The sequence below is a fragment of the Plasmodium coatneyi genome, chromosome 2 (genome assembly GCF_001680005.1).
Source record: "Plasmodium coatneyi strain Hackeri chromosome 2, complete sequence".
Classification (NCBI taxonomy): Eukaryota; Apicomplexa; class Aconoidasida; order Haemosporida; family Plasmodiidae; genus Plasmodium; species Plasmodium coatneyi.
In genome coordinates this window covers 455,650-480,298 of record NC_033557.1, presented here as the reverse complement: position 1 = coordinate 480,298, position 24,649 = coordinate 455,650, and the positions used below count along the sequence as shown (strand labels likewise).

At 43.1% G+C, this 24,649-nt stretch overlaps 9 protein-coding genes across 9 annotated transcripts; 6 read left to right on the top strand and 3 right to left on the bottom strand.

Moving 5' to 3' along the window:
- Positions 1-655: 655 nt before the first annotated feature.
- On the top strand, positions 656-2,345 carry PCOAH_00003150 (KIR protein; the record flags this gene model as incomplete). Its single annotated transcript, XM_020057130.1, has 3 exons — positions 656-667; positions 962-1,894; positions 2,001-2,345. 3 exons carry the CDS (start codon positions 656-658, stop codon positions 2,343-2,345), a joined length of 1,290 nt encoding a protein of 429 aa, XP_019912612.1.
- A 1,284-nt stretch (positions 2,346-3,629) lies between these two features.
- PCOAH_00003140 (Uncharacterized protein) lies at positions 3,630-7,658 on the top strand (the record flags this gene model as incomplete). Its single annotated transcript, XM_020057129.1, has 3 exons — positions 3,630-3,772; positions 3,955-6,374; positions 6,484-7,658. 3 exons carry the CDS (start codon positions 3,630-3,632, stop codon positions 7,656-7,658), a joined length of 3,738 nt encoding a protein of 1,245 aa, XP_019912762.1.
- An 863-nt stretch (positions 7,659-8,521) lies between these two features.
- PCOAH_00003130 (Uncharacterized protein) lies at positions 8,522-9,619 on the top strand (the record flags this gene model as incomplete). Its single annotated transcript, XM_020057128.1, has 1 exon — positions 8,522-9,619. The coding sequence occupies one exon, from the start codon at positions 8,522-8,524 to the stop codon at positions 9,617-9,619; it is 1,098 nt and encodes a 365-aa protein (XP_019912736.1).
- Positions 9,620-10,283: 664 nt separating this feature from the next.
- PCOAH_00003120 (Uncharacterized protein) lies at positions 10,284-10,869 on the top strand (the record flags this gene model as incomplete). Its single annotated transcript, XM_020057127.1, has 2 exons — positions 10,284-10,494; positions 10,658-10,869. 2 exons carry the CDS (start codon positions 10,284-10,286, stop codon positions 10,867-10,869), a joined length of 423 nt encoding a protein of 140 aa, XP_019912717.1.
- Positions 10,870-12,134: 1,265 nt separating this feature from the next.
- Positions 12,135-12,732, top strand: PCOAH_00003110 (Adenylyl cyclase-associated protein; the record flags this gene model as incomplete). Its single annotated transcript, XM_020057126.1, has 2 exons — positions 12,135-12,150; positions 12,260-12,732. The coding sequence occupies 2 exons, from the start codon at positions 12,135-12,137 to the stop codon at positions 12,730-12,732; spliced, it is 489 nt and encodes a 162-aa protein (XP_019912694.1).
- Positions 12,733-13,901: 1,169 nt separating this feature from the next.
- PCOAH_00003100 (Uncharacterized protein) lies at positions 13,902-15,644 on the top strand (the record flags this gene model as incomplete). Its single annotated transcript, XM_020057125.1, has 1 exon — positions 13,902-15,644. The coding sequence occupies one exon, from the start codon at positions 13,902-13,904 to the stop codon at positions 15,642-15,644; it is 1,743 nt and encodes a 580-aa protein (XP_019912671.1).
- A 408-nt stretch (positions 15,645-16,052) lies between these two features.
- PCOAH_00003090 (Uncharacterized protein) lies at positions 16,053-16,499 on the bottom strand (the record flags this gene model as incomplete). Its single annotated transcript, XM_020057124.1, has 1 exon — positions 16,053-16,499. One exon carries the CDS (start codon positions 16,497-16,499, stop codon positions 16,053-16,055), a length of 447 nt encoding a protein of 148 aa, XP_019912662.1.
- Positions 16,500-19,290: 2,791 nt separating this feature from the next.
- Positions 19,291-20,985, bottom strand: PCOAH_00003080 (Uncharacterized protein; the record flags this gene model as incomplete). Its single annotated transcript, XM_020057123.1, has 1 exon — positions 19,291-20,985. The coding sequence occupies one exon, from the start codon at positions 20,983-20,985 to the stop codon at positions 19,291-19,293; it is 1,695 nt and encodes a 564-aa protein (XP_019912638.1).
- Positions 20,986-22,374: 1,389 nt separating this feature from the next.
- On the bottom strand, positions 22,375-24,300 carry PCOAH_00003070 (Uncharacterized protein; the record flags this gene model as incomplete). The annotated part of the gene is made up of 1 exon (XM_020057122.1): positions 22,375-24,300. One exon carries the CDS (start codon positions 24,298-24,300, stop codon positions 22,375-22,377), a length of 1,926 nt encoding a protein of 641 aa, XP_019912737.1.
- Between the last annotated feature and the right edge of the window lie 349 nt (positions 24,301-24,649).

The window sequence follows — 24,649 nt, the reverse complement described above, 5'->3', positions numbered from 1 at the left end:
ATGTATATATATCCTACACTATGTTTATTTGAAGTTCTTAATAATCCTTCCTGAAATAACATTAAAGCATAAATTTAGAATATATATTTTGAAATTGTTTAGCAAAGAAAATTGCATTCTTGTATACATAATAGCTGTAGCGGGAGTGTAGCAATATGTAGCTGTGCACAATCACCTGTAGTAAAATAATATAGTAGGCGCGTGAAGAATTTTGGGGAGGAATATCATTTTCCCCCTTCCACTCCCCTATTCCAATACATGATGTTTCCCATACATTTTCTTATGCCTTAAATTATATATATATGTGCACATATAATCATTGGTACATATGTGTATAGAGCATTATCGTTATTACAAAATTTCATGAATATGTGTACATTATGAAAAGGTAAAGTAAAAATTTACTGTTAATAAAGAAAAAAAGGGGGTATGGAGTAGGCAAAAATTTTCACATACACTTACATAAAAAATGACCCTTATTCTAAATACATATGTACAACACAACCTTTTAACACAACAATTTTAACACAATCTTCCTAACATATAAATTCACATAAATATAAATACATACATAAGCGGACACACACATATATATAGATGTACATTTTTAACATTCCAACACAGTAACATAGCAGAGGAACATAACATAACAGATATGGTGAACGCGGTAAGGCAGGTTTGTTCTTTTCTTTTCTTTATAACATGAGTAGTTATATATTATGTATTTAATATTCTCTATGAACACATACATAAACACACTTTAATAGAAATTTGCTATATATTAAAATGTATATAAAGAAAAAATGGCACGAGAACAGGTACTACACACATTATTTCCTTCCATTTAGAATATGTAAATATGATAAATAAAGTATTTTCTGCATAATGTAATAAGTTTAAATATAAGAATACATAGAAGCCCATACTTGCATACTGTGCTTCCTGCTAATTGTACTTATAGGGGGACTGCAATGTGAATGATTTACCTTCACAAAAAATATATAACAAGTTCAAGAATGGCGGAAATGATTGTGCGAGCATTACTTCTTGGGAAGACAATATAGTGCGTATTTTGGCCAGTACACCAGGAAACCGTTTCGTTGGTCAAACACAGTATATGACGGACATTGCGCAGGCTTCATGCTTTCTATCTAAGACGAAAACAGAAAATCCGCCATGTAGCAGAATTTGTGATTTCTTCTATTTCTGGTTAGGGAGTAAATTATGTGAAAAAGTGAGCAGGATTAATACAGTTTACAGTATCATGCAACAAATCTATGAGAAACTGGGAGGATCCAGCCATCAATGTAAGTATAAATCTATGAACGATCGTGTTGATTGTACTGCTTTCAAACGAAGAAAAAAAGTATTCGACTATTACCACGACTATAGAATGATATGGAAAGAATTGAAGGCTTGCACGTCTGAAGATTCCTCCTGTAAAGGGAAATATGACACCTACCTAACTGGAAATGGTGTTAAGGAAATTGGTGGAGATCGTGGAGCTGATGGTGCTTATGGAGCAATAGCAGCAGGTGGGACACATAGTCTAGATGATTACTTTAAAAAATTCTGGGACAAGTTCGAAGGTAATGGTGATGGTGGTAGTGGTACTATCCCACCACCATCAAAACTGAAAGAAAAGGCACTGTCTGAAGAAAGAGGGCAGGACCCTCCACCAGCATCGGACGAGGAGGGAGGAGCAAATCTGGTTAATTGCTTAACACAGTTGTCTTCAGTAGTTGTTGCATCATCATTACCACAGCAGGAAGAAGAACCTGCAGGAGGAAGTCCCTCTACAGCTGTGGAAAATCCATCAACCGTCACCCCAGCCGTGGTCTCCTCCACAGCTGCGCTCTTAGGTTTACCAATGGCTGCTCTCCTTCTTTACAAAGTAATAATTACAACAATTATAATTAGCACGAAGTATGTATACATATATATGATATATATATATACATGTTCACCCTTTTTATCTTTCCACTCCTTTTATTTTTTAGTATAATCTTCTACCATCTTGGTTTGGTAACCCATCTAGGAGCAATGGAAACAAAAATAGAAAGAAAAGATCAGTTGAACGGCATTTTAACAGTTCTTCGAACGACGACAACTCTACAGTGACTTCTACAGATATTTCGACAGTATATTCAACAGCACCTTCCACCATATCAGATTCTATGACAGAAGATGTTTCTACCATATATAATGGTCGTAGGTCACCATCTAGGGTAGGAGGAACAGGAAGAACAAACAACAAACAACAACCACAACAACAGAGACATCAAAGGCAGGAAAGGAACAACAGGACCGAAGAAAGGAGAAATATAAAGTATCATCAAATGTAGCCTCACATGTAACACCTAGGAAAACGATGCCTCCCCTCATATTGCATAAATAACACCGCGCACAGTTCATACAATCCAAAAAGCAGGTTGATATTTCTTTTTTTCCCTTTTTTTTTTTTTTTTTTTTTTTTTTTATAATCCTGATTTGCTCTCGCCCCTGTGTCGTCTGTGCAGGGTGCGCGAATTATAGGGCTTTCATGGCCATCAAAGTAGCTCCAAAAGAGGGCAAAAATTTGTTCCCAGTGGGGCTTGGCTTCCCTCTTTTTTAAGCTGCGCGCGTTCTCAAGGAAGGATCTTTCTATCTTTTCTTCACTTTTCCTTTTTTATCTTTTTTCTTCCCTTGATTTTGTCTTTCATTTATTCGTACACCACTTTGAGGCCCTCCAAATGTTTTATTCATAGTGGACGAAAAAAAAAAAAAAAAAGGGGAAAAAAAGTAAAAAAGAAATAGTAGGTTCATTCGTGCAAACAATCTTATACATGTACGTGCACTTCCGTGTAGGGTAAGCAGTTCGGCTAGGAAATCCCGAAAGGTCATTTTCGAAGGGGAGAACAAGTGGCATGCCCCGCTAGGAAGGCGCGCCGCAGCAGAGTCTGGCTACCCCACCTGTCGGGTTCGACTGAGCATATGCGTGCAGAGGCTATGTGCCGCTACGTACAGGCGTAGGTACGTACCATGTACATTCTATGCACATGCCGATTACCTGCTGTGGCCTCCTGTATGCGATAGATCAAAGAACAAGGGAAAATGACGCGGAACGGAAAATCCCCTATTTCCCAATGCAGAGAAAGCGAGGCGTAACGCGTAGTTATAGAACTCCGCTTGTGAGCCCTCCCGGGAATGCGCAAGTAGGTTAAGGCGAAAAGGTATAGGAGAGTAGATGCGCTAGCCGGCATAGGCCTATACCACGACGCGTGTACCTTGAAGCATGCGCGTAGGTATATATTCCTCCCCATCGCAACACCATATGGTCAGGCATAAGTAAACGAAATACTGGGACACGCGGAGTAGCCCCCCCCTCTTTTTTTTTTTTTTTTTTTTTTTTTTGAACGAGCACGACGAATAACCGAGGGAGACCTGACGCGTTGTCGCCGTAGATTGTTAGCGGAAGGAAGCCAGGACAATGAAAGAGCTGTTTCGTTGGGGGCAATTTTGTTCCATCTTCGCGGTCGAGAATCGGTGTTCTCCTGTGACCGAGAATCGATTGTTCCGTCGTGACCATTAACCGGTGCTCCTGCGCGAGCGTGAATCTGCTTTTATTCCGATAATATGCATCTCCAACCATGAATCACACATTTACGTTTGAGACAAACCTGAACGACATTTTTGCTGGAGATGACATTGCGGAGTCCGAAAAGAGCTGCGATTACTGCGTGAAGCGGAAGCGTGTGTGCAGGTGCGACACCATCAGGAGGGAGCTCGGCAGGTATGGGAAACGAGATCATTACATACATCAAAGGGGGCACCCTTTGCAGGTGCCGCTCTTGTATGTTCTGCAATCTGAACAGTTCACCGTTCTGCTGAAGCGGGCGCAACATGTTGCTCTTCATTTTTCCTTCCCACTTTACTCCCCCATTTTTCTCTTCCTTTTTTATTACCCCCCCGCAGCGAAGACGCAACCGAGATAGCAGAGCTGCAGGAGCGGAAAAGATACTACGACGAAATCTGCGAAAAAATTGTGGACAAATACAAAGACGTAGTTAACCGGTTTGAGTACGACAAGGACATCGTGTCCTATATAAAAAAAAATAAAATTAACGATGAAATCGAATGCGAAGACTGGATCTATTTTTACGAGTTACTGAAGGAGAGGAAGATAGTGGAAAGGTGCATCGACAAGAAACCGAGCACGGAACCGTTAACCCTGAACAGCTTCCATTTTTATGAGGAAGCCAACTTTATAAGCTGCCTAAATTATTACCTTAAGGTTCATAAACTCCACCATGTGATTCACAATTGGATGGGCATGAGTGTGAACCCCTTCGACGAGTATGCGTCGGGGGAGGAGCGCCACGCTGGAATTGGTGATAACTGCAATGTGAGTGGCTATACGGGGGTTGTCCCTGAGCAGGTGCATGCAAAGCGGGAGCTCCAATCCGAACCCACCCCCCCAGGACAAACGAACGAGGAGGATAACTGGGGCAATAATACGTTGACGCCTGTAACATTGCAGAAGGGGAAAAGATTCCACCCATTGTATTACTACCTCTACATGCAAGAAAATGAGAGATGGGTTTCAGGGCTAAACAACTCGGGCAGCATTATCCATCCAGAAAATATAAGTCATGTATGGAACCAAACGGTAAGAGAGAGCAACAAAAAGGTGAAGCTGTTTCAGCTAATAACGGCAAATAGTATAAGCACAGATGACGTGATGGATTACTCCAAAAAGGAGAAGACGAACGAACACATGGTGGAACAGAACAACCATTCTGCAAGAATTAGGAGCATAAGTCAGCTAGTGTGTGCCTTGGGCATGGTAGATATTGGGGGTTGCTTCATCATTAAAATGAAATTATCCTTCGACAATTTTCTCCTGTCTATTTTTTCCATCCTAGCTATATGTTTCAAGAAGCTGGAGGTGTATAGACCCTCCTGTTGTCACCTGCGCAATGTTGTTTTTTTAGTAGGTATCCATTTTAATGGGATCACATCTATTTTTTTGTCTAGTTTAAATAATTGGGTTCTGGGAGCACAGAGGGAGATTGCTTCGTCGGTGGTGGATGGCAATGACCTAAACACGATAGGCACAAACATACTAGATGACTCCACCGGCGGAGTGAAAAAGAGAGGAAACTTCCGAGGGAGAAATATCATTCCGAGAAAGTGGATCAAGAAAAGCTTCTTCAGAGAATACCAGAACTGCATCCACCATTTTGTGGACTACCTAATTTACTACCTGAAAAAATGTATAAATGTATCCAACACGAATCTGATGAAGAAAAATATCGAGAACACCAAGAGGATGTACCTTTCGCAGTTCTTCGAGGAGCACCGACTTGTGGACATTAGGAAAAAGGATAAGCTGCTGTTCAGACTGCTGGACGATTTGTACTTCGACCAGGGGAGGATCATCCAGCCGGTATATCACACAGAGCACGCAGACCACGCAAACCAAGCAAACCGCGCAGATGAGCTGGATCATATGGACGAGGCGGATGTACAATTTGAGCGGGACAAGGTACGCCGCTCCAATAATTACCCCTACGCAGGGGCGCCATTTTCAAAGAAGGAGTTACAAAAACTGAGGAGCTGCTTAAACCTCCCCCCACAAGCAGGAACAGAAAGGGGCATCTTCTTCGAAGGTACGGGGGAATCGAACGAAACGAATGAAAATGTCAGTAATGGCGTCTTCCCCAACGGTGGGGGGAATGTTCACAAATATCGCAAACAAATCACAGCACTCTTAAGAAGAATCGACTTTAAGGGTGACAAAACCTCATCGCGGAAGCGGGCAGGTAGCAGAGTCACCCCCGCCGATGGTACATCCGGTGGTTTTTTTCACCTGGACGAGGACCTAATCCGAAAGAGAGTCTTCTCAGTGGATAAAACTCTGCTGGAAAAGCATGAAGCGGAATTCGAGGGGCTCCTCAAGAAGCAAGTCTACTTTACCAACAAGAACTGGTTCAGGTGTTATCTCCAGAAGGAAGCGTGCCAATTTGAGAACCCCTTTTATTTGGAGAAGGAACTATACAGGGACATATTACTCTGCAGAAACCATATCTACTACAACAAATGCGCTGTTGGCATGAACAGCATAAAACAGGTTCTGAAGCGATACGAACCTGTGTGTTCATCCTACGTGATGGACGGAAATGAGCTCCCCTGCAGCGTCATTGACTGCCTCTTCGTTTTGAAGAATTGCGCCCACGTGGATCTTACTGAGGATTCATCGTGCCTTCGCAACTTTTTAATCATAAGTGGGGACGCCTCAGCCAGCGTCTTCTCCTTCTTTTCCAAATTCGGGTCTGGTTGTCGCATCCTGCTGGAGGGATCGGACAGCCCAGTCGGTGGTAACCCCATTGCAGGTGAGTCCTCGGTGTGCCCATTTTGGAGTTAATTACTTCTGACGCGTTTCAGTTCGGCGTGCTTCATCACTACATCGCTATATATTACTTCTTTTCCTCCCCCCCTCAGAGCCCGAAGACGCCACATCCCCCCTAAACGTGCAGGAGCTGTACGAAAGGAAAACCCCCTACAAGCACTTCAGTGAAATGTTGCAGAACAAACTGGAAAGCAAAAACATCTGCTCCCTCGTATTCATTGACCTCAACACGCAGCTTTTTCAAAACTATGTGCATGTGATTGAAAAGGAAATAAAAACGAAAAACTACTTCGTTTCCAGCTTAATCATATGCTTCAATTATTTACAAAAGGGGGGCAGCCTCATTGTTCATTTGAGTAGCGCCATGACGTTTTTCACAGCCGGTTTGCTCTACGTGTTAGTTTGTGCCTTTGAGCGGGTGGACCTCTTCCTACCCCCCTCCTGTGATGACATCGAGTTGGGGTTCTACATTTATTGTAACAACTTTAGTGGGAACTACGTGTACCGCCACTATGTGCAATTCCTGTGGGAGGCTCTCATATGTAATCAGTACCTGGAGGAGAAGGTTCCCGGTAGTGCTATGAACGTATCTGTCACACCAGGGGAAGTTAGTACGAAGAGGAAGAAGGGAGATGTCTACCTCTCCGTTCCTTTGTTCTTCCTAATGAACAAACACTTTGTTCATCTGTTGAAGCGATTTAACTCCTTTTACTTTGCCCACCATGTAAATGTGTGCATGAACTTTTTAAGGGAGCCAAAATATTTCTACCATAATCGGACGTTAATTAAATGTCTAGTTACTCATTTTTTCCGAGCGTATGTTTTGCCTGAGGAGGTGGGTAGATCCTTTGGCCGGGTCTTCAAATCGGTGAGCATTCACTGTGATGAGGATGGAAGTGACGAAATGGACAGTGGAGATGACGAGAGCAACACTTTTGGAAGTGATCACCTACCCACGGGTGATGATGCTGGTAGCGACTTTTCCAGTCTGGATCTTTCCAACCGTGGTGAGGAAGACGAAGGGGGGAGGAACGCCCTCAAAAGGGGTACGGCCTCCCCTGAGCGGAACAAGAAGAAGAAGCAAAAAATCAGGAACAGCAACAGTCGAAGTAGAAGCCGAAGTGGTAGTGGTGATGAGCGGGTGGTCAACGACGAAAGCGAATTGGACCGCTCCTCCAGTGAATCGAATTACTCCCTGGCTTTTGAATACAAGAATGTGCCCAGCGAAATATCTGTGTCGGAGTCGGCCTGGGGAGACAGTTCGTAGGGAGCATCTACAAGAGGCACTCACATTTGAAATGCATAACAGCGGAACGTCGTAGGAGGGTGAAATTTTACCGCAATATGAATCTGATGGTTTGTCAAATATATTCACTACATGGTTTCATTTTCCCCCCTATATGAATTGTTTGCAACACATGGGGTAATGTGTACCTCCGCTTCACCAGCGTGGTTACTCCATTTGTGCCTATCTTGCGCAAGGCCTACCTTCCACACTGGCTACATTTTGCCGTATAACCACCCGTAAAGGGAGACCTTTTCTTTTTTCTTTTTTTTAACCTGGCCATGGATTCATTTTATAGCGGTCGATCTGATGAGGACCAATTGTATGTCCTGGGCAAAGGTGTATCTGTCTCGTTCGCCCCGCAAATGTGGCTGCTTTGAATGTAAAAAGGGTAGAGAAAAAAAAGAAAAAAATTCGCTTGCGTTTCCAAAATGGGGAGTCTCCCCTTTCGCATGCTTCATCCACTGCTGCAACGCTTTGAACGTTTCGTGGGGGGCAAACTGAACCCTTTACGATGATACACATTGCGGATTGGGAAATGAAGGTTCATTTGGCCCAACGGAAGGCGCTACACTCGGTCCACACTGTTGCACCGCTCCCCACCTCTCCTATTTTTTTTTTTTTTTTTTTTTTTTCCACAATATTTAATTTTTTCTTAAAAGTGGGCTACTCGCGCCAGCACGTTGAAGATGCAATTCGCTAGCTGGCCTCACTTTTAAAAAAAAATTTAACTAGTGCGTAGAGCAGTTACACCCCGCAGTTGGTGTCAGCCTGATTAGGCGTATCACCTCGCAGTTACCCACACGGATGCTCCGCTTTGCCCGGCACGGTTCACCCCTTGTCCCATGGCTGTGGCGCTCGGGAAACTGCTGCTGCGCAGCAATAGAAGATGGCCAAGCGGTGTGCCCCCAGTTGACAAAGGGAGAAGTATTTCCGGTGGCAGCGTCGGAGAAGTGGGAGATGTGCAGAACATGATAGACCCCCCGTTACGGGAAGACGAGGATTACCCATCGTATGTGCAACCGAACGAGAAGACCAGCTGTGCACGGTGGGCCGAAAGCTGGCAAAATGAAAATGTAAAAAACAATGAAGAAAAAGAAAAAAGAGGTTACTATGCTACCCACCCAGTTAGCGATAACCCCGCGTACACAGTTCCCTACAGGTACAGAGTAGTGATTCCGACGCGGCGCAAAAAGGTTAAAGGAATTTCCGATATGAATGAGCAGAAGAGGGGGGAGAAAAGCAAAGGAGGAGCATCCCAGAATGAACCCAACGACCCTGCGGAAAACATAAAAGAGGAATACAGCCGGGATGTCAGCAATCAGCTCAGTTACTCCGATTTCGTAGGGTTCAGGAACCCAACCCTAGAGACATTGGACAACTATAGATACTGGCAAGATAGTGGGTTCAAAAAATTCCTGCATCGAACCTTCCCAATAAAATTACCTGAACATAAAACATTGAACCCTTTATTTAGAGAGTACATTTATTTTCTTCATTCCTTGGATCCGTTTCGATTTTCTGTGAAGAAACTAAGCGAGAGATACTTCCTCTCCCAAAAGTGTATCGAATCCATTTACAAGGAGGAAAGTGTGAAGCGATTCCTTCGAGAAAATCAGCTATGCGATGAAAAGACAAAACGAATTAGCAAAAAAGAAGCCGTCTCAAAAATTAAAGAATTAATATATGCAAAAAAATTAGGTTACAAAGACATTGGTGATTTTGAAAATGTAAAAAATGAAGAGGACCAATTTCAGGGACACAAAAACACCTTCGACGTTATTAACAGGCAGGTTATTCAGGTGGAGTCCATTTCTGCCTTTCCATTGCCGGACCGGCGGGACCCGGTACCCAAGCGTGTGGATGTCGACATCCCCGTGGGGAACTCTGCCAACGTGAAAATTATGAACTGGGTTAACCCTAACGATAAGGTCGTTTTTTGATTGGCGTCATCATCAACGAATGGCACTTTGCAGAAGACTGTCCCCCCGTCCTTCGGCGCCATGTGGACATTTTCACCTTTGCGCCCCCCACCCTGCGGCAGACTTGTTCTTTTTTTTTTTTTTTTTTTTTTTTTTTTTCGTGCAAATTGTTGTGCGTCCTTCGCGCATGCACGTGGTTATTTCATTTGGAATGCACATTAATGGGAACGTTAAAATGCTCATGAATTACCACGTTGTGACACCCCTGAATAGCTGCGGAAGCACTCGCGTATGCATACCCACGCGCACCACGGGTGCCCCAGACAAATGTCCATTTTTTCATATGGACAGATGAAAAAAAAAAAAAAAAAAAATTCCACCTTCTATTTTTCCGTACCCCCAGTGGTACACAAAAAAACATTCTCCCTATATTTTTCTAGTTTCCATTTTTTCCCATTTGAGGGAAGTTCCCTCTCGTTTGGATCGCCAGCTGAGGGCATCCTCGATTATTTCAGGCGTGCATGTCAGATGGGGGGGGCCACAAACATTGAGGCGGTCTCACGGGTGTCTATGAAAAAGTATACAAAAGTGGGTTCCTTTCTCCATTTCGTTTCGCCATTTCGTTTTTCCCCTTTTTTGCCTACCAACTGGGCATCCCCACATACACACTCACCCACACAGTAGGATGAAGCTGCCTTTCAGGATTGCCCTGTTGGTTCTGCTCCTCCTGGGGCTAATCTGCGCAAAGGATAACCCCACCAAGACGCCCACGAGAGACAAGTACAGAAATAAATTTCGTAAACATCACAAGATACCCACCTTGAGTGATGACCAGGATCGAAATTTCCTGCAAATGAAGTCTGCACACATTTACAACCCTTCCTTAGCGTACAGAGGTTGGGCCTTTTCAGTACGGTCCCCTTTTGGGGGGTAGCTAAGCCGGATTGCCACGGCGGAAGCACCATAAAGGAAGAAATTGTACACACATGTATGTGCTTTTACCCTTTGTATACTCACTTGCACATCCCCCCCCGTTTGTATGCATTTCTCCCCCTGCAGATCTATTCGACAACAACTCAATGGGAACGTCTACCATTTACTACAACCGTCTGATGTGGGGGGCCGTCATCTTCCTCTTCATGTTTATAATGGTGAGCAGCATAGGGGTGTTTCTGTACGTGAATAATTTGGAGAACAGCCCGACGAAGAAGAGGAATGTGAAGAACGCCACGAACTACTATGTGGTCAATCCGACCGTGCCCTACGTTTAGCAGGCATCGCCGGTTTAGCACGCTTAGCGCGTTAATCGAAATGGAGATAACCAACGTGCAGTTGGACACAAACACGGGGTCAACCCCGCTGTTTCCCCCTCCCCCTGCTGTGGATTATGGCAAACATGTAAGTAGATTTTTTTTTTTTTTTTTCCGCTCTCGAATGTGATTACAAGAAAACTCTTTTGGAGTACACCCCCGCTTTGCGGGATGAATTAAAAAAAAAAAAAAAAAAAAAAAAATGGTACTCTCACTGATTCCTCTAATGGGCAGTACAATCTGTGCATAAAAATTCTAAGTCCCACGAAGGGCATGCATCTTCCCTTTTCCGGTTTGAAGGAAGCCATTTTGGAGGAACGGCGAGCGAAACGTCTCCCAACTTGGACTGGTATTTTATGTACCAGTGCGTGCACAGGTATGACCTGCGATCGAAACGGCCTTTCCAGCGATGGCGTAAATCAACTGCGTTCTTTTGGTAACAACTTTGTGAGGTACCCTTGCTGATATTTTTTTTTGTGCGGGTAACCCCCCACACACCTGATGAGGTTACTTCTCTTTACTCACGATTCTCCTCTTTCCCGCATGGTTAACCATGGCGAGGTGCACACACTTCAGGAGGGGTGGAGGTTATCCCGTCCGCATTAAAAAAAAAAAAAGAAACTACCTTGACCACACACACGCATGCAGGAGACCTGTTCGCAACTAATTTGATTCCCTCCCTGTTAGGTTTTTTTTTTTTTTTTTATATAACTAGCCATTTAGCCCGTTTTTCGGTGTGCAAATAAGATTGCCTTACCGCGTCGTTATTTTGTTCCATCTGGGGGAATCCAATCACCACGCGTAATCACCTCGTGTCATTTTTATTTGCACCGCGGATTTCATGTCATCTCCGTGCTTTGTCGCAAAAAAATTGGCGCATGGAAAAGGGGAGCTCGTTGTGGGAACGACCAGAGGAGAAAAAAAAAAAAAATAAAGGAACGATCGGGGGAACTTAAAAAAGGCTCAAAATATGCAGCGAAAGGAAAAGATCCGAACGGCGGTAAATCAAGCGGAAGAAACCTAGAGGAAGAAACAAACTGAAAGAAACCATCTCGGAGATGGGACACCGATTTGAATATCGCCAGTTTTATCCAGCCCGATGCACCCAGCAAAAGTAGTTCCAAATTTTCTCCTGTGAAATTTCGTCCCCACCTGCCAATTCATACCCCTGATTAGCAACACCACCCCTGTTTAAAGCATCATTTTGCGTAACACGGTTTTACAGGATGACTAGCCAAGGAAGTAAGAAAAAAAAGCGATAATTTCAAAAAAAAAAAAAAAAAAAAAAAGCTATTCACTCTGCGTTTCCATTAAATATGCCCGTTTCTCCCCCTCCTTACACACACTGCAGCTGTCACATTGAAGGACAACCAATGGGAAGTGTCCAACTACAAGAATGAAAAAACAGTCACACTTGACCAAGTGCAAGTAAACAATGCAGTGAACATATACCACTGTGAAGGAACCACATTCGTAATCGAAAATGAAAAGTTCAAATCGCTAGCTATGCACAAGTGTGCCAAATGTAACGTCGTTTTAAAAAATTTAATTTCATCCATCGAAATAATTAGTTCGAGTAAAGTCAAGGTGCAGGTGTTGGGTAATTGCTCTTCCATTTCGATTGACAAATCTACGGGAGTGGATATTTATCTGTCCAAGCAGAACAGTGAGTCGGAGTTTACCACAGCATTGTCATCCGAAATGAACGTCCATGTGGAAAATGAAAATGGAGAATGGACAGAAGTTACCATTCCGGAGCAGTTCCAACATCGTCTAGTGAATGGAAAGCTCGTCACAAGAGTATCAGATCTGTACAATTTTTGACATCGTCAGCCATAGTGCGTTTTTGGATTAACCTCACAGTTGGTGACTTCCCCAAAAAGAGGGGGTTGGGATGGTGAAGGATTACATTTCACTCGACGTATCCCACTATTATTGTTTTTCTTTTTTTTTTTTTGCCTTACACATCTGGCCTTCTTTCCTTCCCTTTTCCCCTTTTATGCCGCGTGCATATGCCTAGTTTCCTCACCCCCTAACTATCCTCATAACATTGCGAATTGTCCCCTTCTCATTGTTGCACATTTTGTGTTACGAATATTTAACCCCCCTTATGGGTGGACTTATATTCAGGAGGGCAAAAAGGCATCATTATACCCACAGGGTGATTCGTAACAAGAAAAAAAAAAAAAAAAAAAAAAGCGGTTCGAAGGGAGGCTTATTTCCAATTCAAGTGGGAACTCCCTCAATCGGTGGACTTTTCCTGATGTGCCGGGTTGAGAGAAACGGGTTCGCCATCGTGGCAGCATTTTTTTTTTTTCTGTTACATTCTATGCTTACAAGGTTATCATCACACCTGTGCAGAATGGAGGATATTTTAGAGGGTCAAATATCAGGGACGAATGGCTACGTCACATGCGTCACTCTCCTGATTCCCGTAACCCACCCCTGTACACATGCGCTCCTTCCCGCACCCTATAAAGGGACCATCCCACGTGCTTGTCAAAAAATAACGTGGCGCAATTTTACTTCCAGGGGGGGCCACTTTCGAAGCGGCTTCACCTTAATGTATCGTCTCCCGAAGGAAGCGCACCTTTTTTTCTTCCTCAATATGCCAAAAAAAAAATATATATATAATATAAAATAAATATAAAAAAAATGAAAAAAAAAATTTTAATATCTCTACAGAATATTAGAAGAACCACGTGACCGCCAAATGGTAAATCCAAAGTGATAGCAAAAAGGTCAGCATCCCGTGCGGAAAGCTAACGAGCATATAATATTTTCTTTCAATTTCCACGTAGAGGAGTTTTCTCCCTTATTGTTCAACACGGGAAAGGGGGAAGAAAAAAATTCCAGTTGTTCCGAATGCGCACGTGCAGGCGAGCAGTTAGAAAAAGTTGCATATCCGGCCAGAACGCCGCACAAGCTAAAATCGCACCTCCCACATAGGAGGAACACCGTGCAACATTAAATCGTGCTGCCTACTGTGCAAAATGCGAATTTTGAAGAAGGCCGTGAACCGATGGGGCTTCGCGGTGGCGCCGTCGCCCCCAGGAAGCCGGAAGATGTGTTGCCTCCCCGGTGTGCACAAGGGACTGGGCAATGTAGGCAACATAGGCAGCATAGGTAACAGCAGCAAGATCGTCACGAATAGTGGACCGGTGAACTGCGCCAACCCGTTCGAGGGGAAGCGAAATATGGCCACCGGTACGAGCGTCTCCTACGCCAAGGACAGCCAAATGGAAGAACACATGAGCAACGAAGAAATCATGAAATTTTTCGAAGAAAATAAAAATATGAACATAGACAAGCTGTACAACATGGTGAAAAATTTAAGTAGAAAAAAAATGGAGGAAAGGAAAAAAATTGTGGAGGACGACAAGTTTATTAGCATCCTTGAAGAAATCGAAAACAGAATAAGCATAATGAACACAAGGTACCTGTGCAATTTCTCCTTACGGTTGGTTAGCCTGTCCATAAATAATGATGATATAAAAAAATTATTGACAAAAATAAGTGAGCAGGTTTTAAAAAAAATGAATGTGAATCCTCGAGACATGGTTGGAATATGTTTTGCGTTAAGTCTATGCAACAATGTGAATGAATATTTTTTTGAACATGTGAAAAAGGAAACCATTTCCAACATCGATGCGTACACTCCGACGTTGCTAACACAGTTACTGGAGAGTATGAGACTTTCCCAGAATTTGGACATCGAGTTAACCAATTTGATTATCGAAAAAATGTGTGAAGAAATCGATCGCTTTACAACCAAAGATGTTACACTCGCTTTGAAGACGTTGTCCATGGCTGGTATCCCCCGAGGTTTTCTCATCAGACGTCTGTGCAATCTCGTATTTGACAATATATCCCATTTTCATCACTCCGCTTTGGTAAATATTTTATACAATTTAACCAAACTGAAATTCACCACGACAAATCATATTGACGTGATTTACAAAAATGTAGAAGAACATTTGGAAGACTGTAATGTTACAACGCTGTGTGAATTGCTGTACACTTTTTACATGAACGAAATAAATGAAGAAAATAAAATTCGCAAAATTTTTGATCATATAAATTATGACCATTTTAATACCACAAAAACGGCTGTCATCATCGATTTTGTGCATGCCGCTACGTATTACAAGAATTACGTGGATAAGGAAAAGTTAACCAAATTAATTGACTTGCTGTTCCAGCGGAATGTGCCCAAGTCGCTTACGCTCATTGCCAAGATAAGGGAACCTATTTATTTTCTCGCAGGGGATGAACAATTTATGTTCGACTTGAACAACGTATCCCCTTCTTGGCTGAATGCCATGAATGACTTCCTCCGAATTGACCACGAAAAACTGCAAGCGTTGAAAACATTTCATGAAGTACAAAATGTGCTAAATACAATTGCGCCAAATTTTAAATTAAATTTTGTTCCCCTACAAATTGTCAATTCGTTCTCAGTTGACTTTATCGAAAATGAAAAAAAAATCATCATCGATTTGGACACCATTGTAAGGCATACATCGTTCCAAATGAAACACAAGCACTTTGAAAAACTGGGATATAAAACTGCCAAAATTCACTTTTGGAAATGGAGAAAATGTAGATCGGAAAAGGAACAACAGAATTATTTGTCTGACATCATTTACTCCGTCACCGATAGAAGGGCAAGCGCCACGGAGGAGCCCGCCGGCGAAAGTGGCGAGGAAAAAAAAATCAGCGCTGCACAGGGGTAACTCCGACTCCAGAGGAACCAACAGAGGATTATACCCCGCGTGTACACAACACATCACACGAGGGCGAAAGTACCCCCTCCGTGTGTGTCATCCATGGTTAGCAAATACTCCCAAAAGGGGGAAAACCCAATGTTACAAAATCCTTTTTATATTGGGCCCTCTTCATGCTTACCACACAATGCACACCTTTGCGCTATCGGAAAAAAAAAAATACCTTACTTGTTAAGGCAACAAATTTACGTTATGCTCCTTTCCAGGTAGCTAGTTTTTTTTTTTTTTTTTTTTGGACTAACCAAAATGTTATGAACGGTTCATGCAATTGTTAAAAAAAACACAAATGCATTACGTGTGCTGGCGCAACGAATGCTTTTACGCAGCAATGCACAGCGGAAGAATAACTGACTGGAGCTAAACAACACCCCCCTTGTCGCCCCCGTCATGTGCATCACCCTTCTCGCAGCTAAAAGGCCAACTCTGCGAAAAGGAATAGTCCGTCAGCTCCGGCTTCTTGTACTTAAATCTGCTGGTCTCGTTGAAAATTTTAAAGTACTCCAACACCTTTACATAATTCGTGGGCTTATCTATTGCTTCCGCCTGGTTGATGGATGATAGACATTGTAAATATCGCGTGCCTTCTATTCTGCACTTGGAAAAGGTGTGCGGGTACTTCCTCAGGCAGTTGATGAATTTCCCCCATAAACTATCACACGGATTTTTCTCAAACTTTCTTTGATTTTTTTTCTGAATTTTGTGCAAAATTTCTTTCCCCTGCCACCATTCAATTGGGGGGAAATGCTTCTGCAGCTTCGCAACTGGAAATAACAACTCGTTATTCCTCTTTTTGCTGCAGCCCATTTATGAGGTGCGTGGGTGCGGGTAGAAAATGGAAGTAGTGTTCTTAACGGAAAGGTTTACACACTTACGTGAGTGGCATCAACGTATTGTTAAAGGAACCCTCGCGGGAAAAAACGAATGAACGGTTAAATCCACTTCGTCATGGATCATCACTCATATAGTAACCGTCAGAGTGGAAATTTTGCTACCAATCCTGTTTTACACAATTTTGTTCGGACGCCTTATGCCAGTAGTGGCCACCTTTGCAGTGAGCACGTAATAGTGATGCTTTCACGTAACGGATGTGCGCACTTTGCGTGTGTGGCAGTTCCACCTACGCTAACCCCCTTTTCGCACAAGAGGGGGAAACTAAATGTATCATACATATCAATGGAGTACTAATCAGGATGTTCAAGCCGACACACGGTCCTCCTTCACCATTTTGCATTTTTAAGGCGTTCCACATGAAGCCTTACAACAGTGTAATATGCGTATTACTATACGGTGGGGTCATTTTTTTTTTTCCTCTCATGGGAAAGGTGGAGAAGGCAATACATATATACACGAGGCCACTTCCAATTATCTCCACATTACGTGAACTTTAATTTTTTTTACACCCCTTTAAAAGCGCCCCTCGGTGATCCTTTTAAATTTTGCAGCCCCCATTTAGCGTAGCACGCACATAAATAGTGGATAGATAAGCATGTGCAATAGTAGTATTCACCTGTACAAGAGCGGTACGTCGTGTTTTCCTTTTTATTTTTTGCCCAAGCACCCACCTGCTGCACATATGGCTTACGCTTTATGCCGAACGGATACTTTGCTTGAGAGTGTAAGGAACCCTTTTAACACGCCTACTCTGGTGTAAAGTTCATTCGCCCTGGATGTGCAGTGCGCGTACGGTAAAATACGGGCGGTTGTGAAATGTAAACGTTCACGCGGTTTTATTTTGTTCATCTGGTGGTGCCAGGTAGCTATTTTGTTATGCCATTTTTTTTTTTTCCGGGTAGCCATTTTGTAACATTTTTATCAAAATATGGCTGTTTATAAGTTTCCTTTTTTTCTAGGTAGCCATTTTGTAACATTTATATGAAAATATAGCTGTAAATTTTTTTTTTTTTTTTTTTTTTGATACATATTTTTGCAAAATTTTACCAAAAAATGTGAACGGCTCATTTAATTTTTTTTTCTTTTTTGCGGAATTAATTTGTAAAAAGTATGAACAGTTAATATATTTTTTTTTTTTTTTTTTTATAAATAATTTATATTTTTTTTTGAAAAATATGAACTGTTCATATTAAATTTTTTTTTTTCATTTTTTTTTGAGTATGATGCAACCATATGGGGGCCGCAGTTGAAGCTTTTTTTTAAAAGGCAAAATGACGAGAACGTGAAGTGAAGGCATAGTGTTAACAAAATGGAACAAAAATGAAGAACTGCGGAAAGGTGGTATATTTAGTGGGGAGAGCCCCCACACCACCACCATGACCTTTTAAACGGTGCCATGGAGCTCAAAGGAATGAGGAAAGCATATTATATGGCTGGTGTGTAACGTCACTTTGGCGAAGAAGGCAACTCCCCAAGTTGGCGCAAGAATTTCCGGGGATGTGCAATTCGGGCCGAAGGGATAAAGGAGTACTTGTATAGGATGACCAGCCCAGTCACCAGGGAAGAACAAAAGAACGGAAGAACGAGGAACGGAACCACGCACGACTACATGAACGAGGCGACGCGGATCAATTTAACATAATAATGTTACGCGCAGAAAGTGTACAGAAAATTTGTTTCCAAATTTTCATTTCATCTGCTTGGAAAGTCCCCGAGATTTAGGGAATTCGGAATTTTGCGTTTTCCCTTATGAGGAAAGCTAGTAACCTGATAAGTTATGTATCTTATAGTATCCTTGCGCGGGAAGTTATTTTAGCAACCCGTCCAAGGCATGTGAAATGGAGAGTTAAATGTAACATGTGCTGCCGTCAGTGGTGGCATCACGGAATGGGGCTTATACATATGTTAAATTCCCGCGTCGCACCGTGTCTGCCTGCGACTGTGCGCAGGTTGGCGTTTTGGGAGAATTCCCCCTGTAGGTTGGTCGGCCGTGTAGCTGCGTGACTGTTTAGTTGCGTCACCACTTATCTGGTTGACTTTTTGTTGATCTACTTTTGGTAACTGCAATGTAGCGTCCCCCTTTTTTTTTTTAGTGTTTCATTTTGCACGCATGTTACCCCCCCACACACAATAACAACTCCCCGCACGGCAAACATCGAAAGAGTCTGCTGTGCAATTTTAATAAATGACATTAAAAAAAAGTGAACGCATGAAATGTGAAGGAGTTCCCACGGTGTGTATCATTGTCCGCGTGTCTCTCCGTTATTCTGATGCGCAGTTTTGTTCTGACCTTTGGCCAACCATTTATTGAGCCACACACACATGATCGAGCAGGAACAAAATAATGCCTGCCCCATTCCATTTCGAAAAGCTTTGCCGTATGTTTCACTCTTTCCAAATAGCGAAGAGTCCACGGGAAAAAAGGGAAAGGTAAGGAGAACTTTAAATTGTACTTTTAAAATATTAAGCTGATATGGGGGAAACTATAAAAACTGTAAATTTTTTAATTTTACAAAAATGGGGTAAAAAAAAAAAGGCAAATGTAAATGAAAATGCAGGTAAAAACGTTACGACAAAAAAAAAGGAGGGGAAAAAGAGTGGCTTCTGAAAGAAGGTACGTTCACACCGTATTCGAGGATGTAGAAAGTAGTAACATGTAGAGATGCGCTTTATGCATACGTTTAACATGCATTTACGCGCGCGCCTAGCTGTGTGACGTGACCTCTTCCCGGTGGGTATCCTCAATGGATCTCTCATACTTTCGGAAGTACAAAATGGTAAGAGGGAGGAACATAACGATGAAAACGATGACGAGCAAAAGTACGACGTTGGTGGGGTCGATGCTTTCCCCGTCTTTGCTCACAATCTGGTCGTAAAGATTTTCACATAGCAGTGAAAAGAGACCTCCACAGAGGCTGGCGAATCCGAGGAGCTTCCCAAAAACAACAGACGGAAAGGAGTTCTGAATGAAGCAATAAATCTGACTTGTGTAAATACTCGTCACGCACATGTAGAGGAAGGCTGACACAAGTCCAGCCGCTCTGTGCTTGATCAATGCCGTCAAATGCATAAGTGCAGAACAGGCATTCATTAGAATAATTATAATCGCCGCTCCGTACTTGTTTATAAACCTTCCAAATATAATACAGGGAATGCAAGAAATAGGCATGAGAACGTTAATTACCCGGATAATAGATCGGTCGTAGCTGAAATAGGTGTCTGTGACCATGCCGTAGAAAACCGTGGAAATGTTAAAAATGATGAAGTATACAATGATACAGATACTTGGGTAGCTGAGGAGTACCTTGAAAAATAGGGCTATGCTTTTTTTGTGAAAATCTGAACCTTCTTCGATTAGACCTTTGGAAGAGTTGGTTTCTTCTTCTTCATGTGCACCATGGATGGTATTTCCGCCTGCTTTGCTGCTCATACCTTTTCCACTCGATACGGTGGTGTTTTTTCCCCTGGATTCTTTTCCACTGTTTGGTGTGTTTCCCCTCGTGGAGGATGTATTGCTTTCATTTCCACTTCTCCCTTTGGACGCCTCTATCTGTTCAGCATCGAATGGCTGCATCTCCACGTCAACTTCGTCATTCGTTTGGCTAGGAACCATTTTTGTGTCACGGTGGACATCCCCTTCTGCGGCACCTTTCGCGCTCTGATCTTGCTTAATGTAGTAGTCTAACCCTTTGAAGGGCTTAAGGGGTAGCAGAAAAGTGGCCACTAATAAGCACGGTACTAGGACTAGAAATATATACCCATAACAAATGTATGTAAATGATGTAGAGGGGTACTTGCGGCAAATGATGTTAAGCGTCGCTGGGACGGCGTAACTTAACGATGCAGCTGCTCCAACGACTGTGAGGATAAAGGTGGACGCATCTGGGTAAAGATTCGAAATGGTTAAAACGGGGATGAAGGCAGTGTCCGCACCTAAGCCAAGGAATATAAAGGCCAGGAGAGTTGTGTCCACGGTGGTAGAATCGATGGATAACAGAATCCAACATATTATGTTACACATCTGTCCAATAGCGGCTGTAAATTTTGGACCAATATGATCATATAGAAAGCCACAGAAAACGGACATGGTAAAATGTATAGCTAGGGTCATCGGGTAGAGGCTGTTTATTCGTTTATACTGAGGGGACAGGGTAATGTCTGCGTATACGCTCACGTTCAGGTTCTTATACTTCCCCACGCTGAGCAACAAATTGCGAATGGCGCTCCAGTCGAAGTAGATGCACGCGGAGGTGGCTGTATATATCACCATGATTACTAGCAGCCAGAATCTGCTTATGTTGAATGGCGTTTTTTGCTTGGCACCCGGTAAGTTCGGGTCTGTTTTCAACCGCAGCCCCTTCAGGAAGGCCAGGAAGCGGTTCTCCCTTGTGTCCTTCATGGTGGGCAACTATATGGAGGGTCACAATTGGGGGGTTCACAATGGGGGGGTCCCACCTATGGGGGGTTAAAGAGGACGATCCACTACGTGGAGTTACTACGTAGATGTTTCACCACGGTGTCTCTTCCCCACCGCACGGTTCGCTCCGATAGCAGGCGTCTCCCACAGCTGTACAAAAGGAAGAGGGTCGAACGTGCTACTGGATTAATGGCATAAAAAATTGTGTAACAACAAATGGGGGTGTAAAAAATCTGCCACAGGGTTAAAAAAAAAATATATATATATATATATATATATGAAAAAAAAAATTAAATTAAGCCAACGTGCCTCGAATTTGTTCAAATTGATCCAAACGGAGGTGAATTAAATTGCGCTCCCAGCAACTGAGGGGGGCAATTTAAAGTGGCTACCCAAAGTTGTGTTGCTTGTTTCATGCAACCCCCTCGTTTGAGCTGAAAGGGTAATTTCCGTTGTTCGAACTGCATCCACCAATTCAGATGTACAGCCCTCTTCAACGTATGTGCCAGTGTGTGGCGGGAAGGTAACCACGGCCATGCGGTTCACCTCTCACATTGAGTCATGCCACCAGGGTATAACAATTGGGTGTTCTCTTCGCGAGCAAATTTTAGGAGCTAACCGCCGAGCTGTAAACGCCTTTGTGGTTTTCGCGAAACGTTCTGTGGATTTTTTTTTTTTTTGCCCCTTTGCGGTTATTTTTTTGCGCCTTTGTGGTCACTTTTTTGCTCCATCCCCTTTCTGTGCGACTTCCCATTTTTGCGCGTTACTCTCCCGCAGCGCTGGGCGGAATTTGCACCCAACTCCCCACGGTGCATGCGAATCTCGCGGTGCTCAGCGGTGTGCCAGTTGCATGCGTGAAAAAAAAAAAAAAAAAAAAAAAAAAAGTCACAACCCGACAACGCAGTAGCGGGTGCTGCATATATGTTGTTGTCCCCCCGGTGTGGAAAGCTCCTCAAAAAAATGAGCACGTCATTTGCGCGGTAAAAAATTAGCGATCACAGGACGCGCTTAGATTCCCCTAAATTTATTCTTCTTTCTTTAGAACAGCACACAAATAAATAAATCAATCAATCGGTGTGGCAATTCGCAGGGATTTGCAAAATGGGAAGGCGGCTCCCCACCCCGAATTTTACACCCCCCTAAATTTGTTCCTTCACAGAATGAGGCGGTCACTCCAATTTTGCAACTTCCTGTCTTGGATGAAACACACAAACGGTGTGAAACTATACTTCCCCTTTTTTTTTTTTTTTTTTTTTTTTTCTGTCTCTCCCTCAAAACTTCTCTCCTAACACTTTGCCTTTGCGTTGGGGCGAAAAATGGAGGTTGTCCTGGAAAAAGGCATTCCCCTATCGGTTGCAGTTACGATAACCACTATGCTGACGTTGAGGGACCCCCCCGAGTGGCCCTCCTATACGTAAGGAGGAGCAAGGGTGAGGTGGATGCCAATAGAGCAATCACAACGTAGGCAAACGGGTTGGGGTCACTCTTATTGTAATCTACGATGAAGTAATTATAAATAGGAATGTTTAGTAGGGATAACAACCCGCTGATCATGCTGGTGGTGCCTGCAATCTTCCCAAAGTGACGCTTCGGAAACATAATCTGGATATAGCAATACAGTTGTGTTGTATAGCACCCTGTGACTATGAGATAGAACAGCGTACTCAAGTAGGCAAACAATTTGCTTCTCATCACGGCAAAAAGATACATGAACAGACTGCTCATGAGGAGGGATAATATAATCATGACGATGTGAAATTTGCGAATGAGGAAACCGAAGGCTGCACAGGAAATCACCGATAGCGGTCCGAATATCTTTAGAACCTCCTGCACATCTGAATAATCTGCAAAAAATAACTTTGCACACTCGTTGTAGTTAACTAGCGATAAATTGTATATAGTGAAGTAGTAGCAGATGCTGATGTATCTGATGGAAAAAAAATTCGCTACTGTTTCGTTACACTGAGGGGTGGTAATTTTACAGTTACTCTTGTCGTCCACATTTTTGTTAAGCTTCTCATCCAAATGGATGACTTCATTCTGGTTTGATATGCCCCTCTTTATGGACCCACCCCCCGTTGGAATGCCCCCTCGGACAGAGGAACTGCGCGCATAACCTCCATCCATAATGAGAGAAGAATTCCCTTTTTGTGAAAACACCTCATTGGAACCCTCTTCCCGGTGGGTAAAATTGCTTGACGTGTGTGTCCCAACCTTCCTCAGTACGCACTCATTTGGGGAGTATAAGCTAAAGGACGATTGGGTGAAGACCCTTTCGATCATCAACTCGCGTAGGGTGTTGTTTTCTCCTTCCAACTCATGTTCGTATTCTGCGTAGAGGGGCACAAGTGCTTCATCGGTTGCGTGGCGTCCGCGGTGCAGACTAGGTTGGTCGTCTTGGGTTGTGTGGGGACGGTCATGTGGCAACTCCACAGGGTTATCCACTGGGTGATCAGTCTGGCTACCTACTGGCTGATCAATCGGGTGCACGCCCGACACGACGTACCCCTCCAACTCCTGCAGCGTCTGGCTGTGACTCCCCTGGGTTTCCTCCGCAGTGGGCTCCCCACCGCTGATATGCTTGAAGGGTAAAAAAATCAAAAGGACAAAGAAAAAGGGAACCAAAATGATCGTGCAGTACAGTAAACAAATTAACTGAAATGACTGCGTATCATTTGGCGAAGTGAACATGTCCAAAAATATGGGCATGCTAAAGCTTAATGAAGCACAGCATCCCAAAATGACAGTATACATGGTATGGTTTTCCTCGAATAAGTAAATTAAACTGAGAATTGGTATGTAGGAGGAATCGCCAGAGAGCCCCAAAAATATGGCTCCAAAAATGATGGTGTTATTTTTGCCTTCATTTTGTAACCCAATTAAAATCCACGAAATGATGTTAAAGGTATGCCCAATTAAAGCAGTAATTTTGGGTCCAAAATAATCAAAAAATACACCCGATATGGCTGACATGATAAAATTTGAGCACAGGATAATTGGGTATAAGGCTTGCACTCTCTTGTCCTGTTCTTTACAACTGTATGATTTACCCTCCCTGTTATTTCTCCCCCCAGGGCGCACACTTTTGCAATCGTCTATGTATACATTTCCGTGGTAGAAAAAGTCGGACAAAGAAATCCAGTTAAAGAATATCCCCACACAGGTTATTATGTACACACAGAACAACATCAACAGGGCATATTTTTTCCTAGTCGAAAATTTTTTAATGTCTATGCCTTTCCTGAGGAAGTTTTCCACCACCCCGTTTCTTTTCTTCTCCTTGCTTGATTCCTCCATTTTGAGTTCCCCCCCAATATGTGTTCATGACCATCGGGTTTGGTTTCCCCCACTCGTTCTTTATCTTGTGCGTTTTGTGTGTCCGCCTGTTTGGCCGCCACGCCCTGCCTTCGAACCAGTGCAACAAATTGATCCTTCCGAAATTGGCGACGGGGAAGACGCACTCGTTCGTACCTTCCCTGTGCTCACCACTTTGTGTGTGCAATGTGGCAAAAAAAAAAAAATTGCATTGAATTAGATTGCCTTTTTCTGACTTGTTCAGGTAAAAACGTTCTATTCTGGGCTTTTTTTTTTTTTTTTTTTTTTTTTTTTTGCAAAATGGCTACCTCGTCAGAGTGAAAGCTAGCCG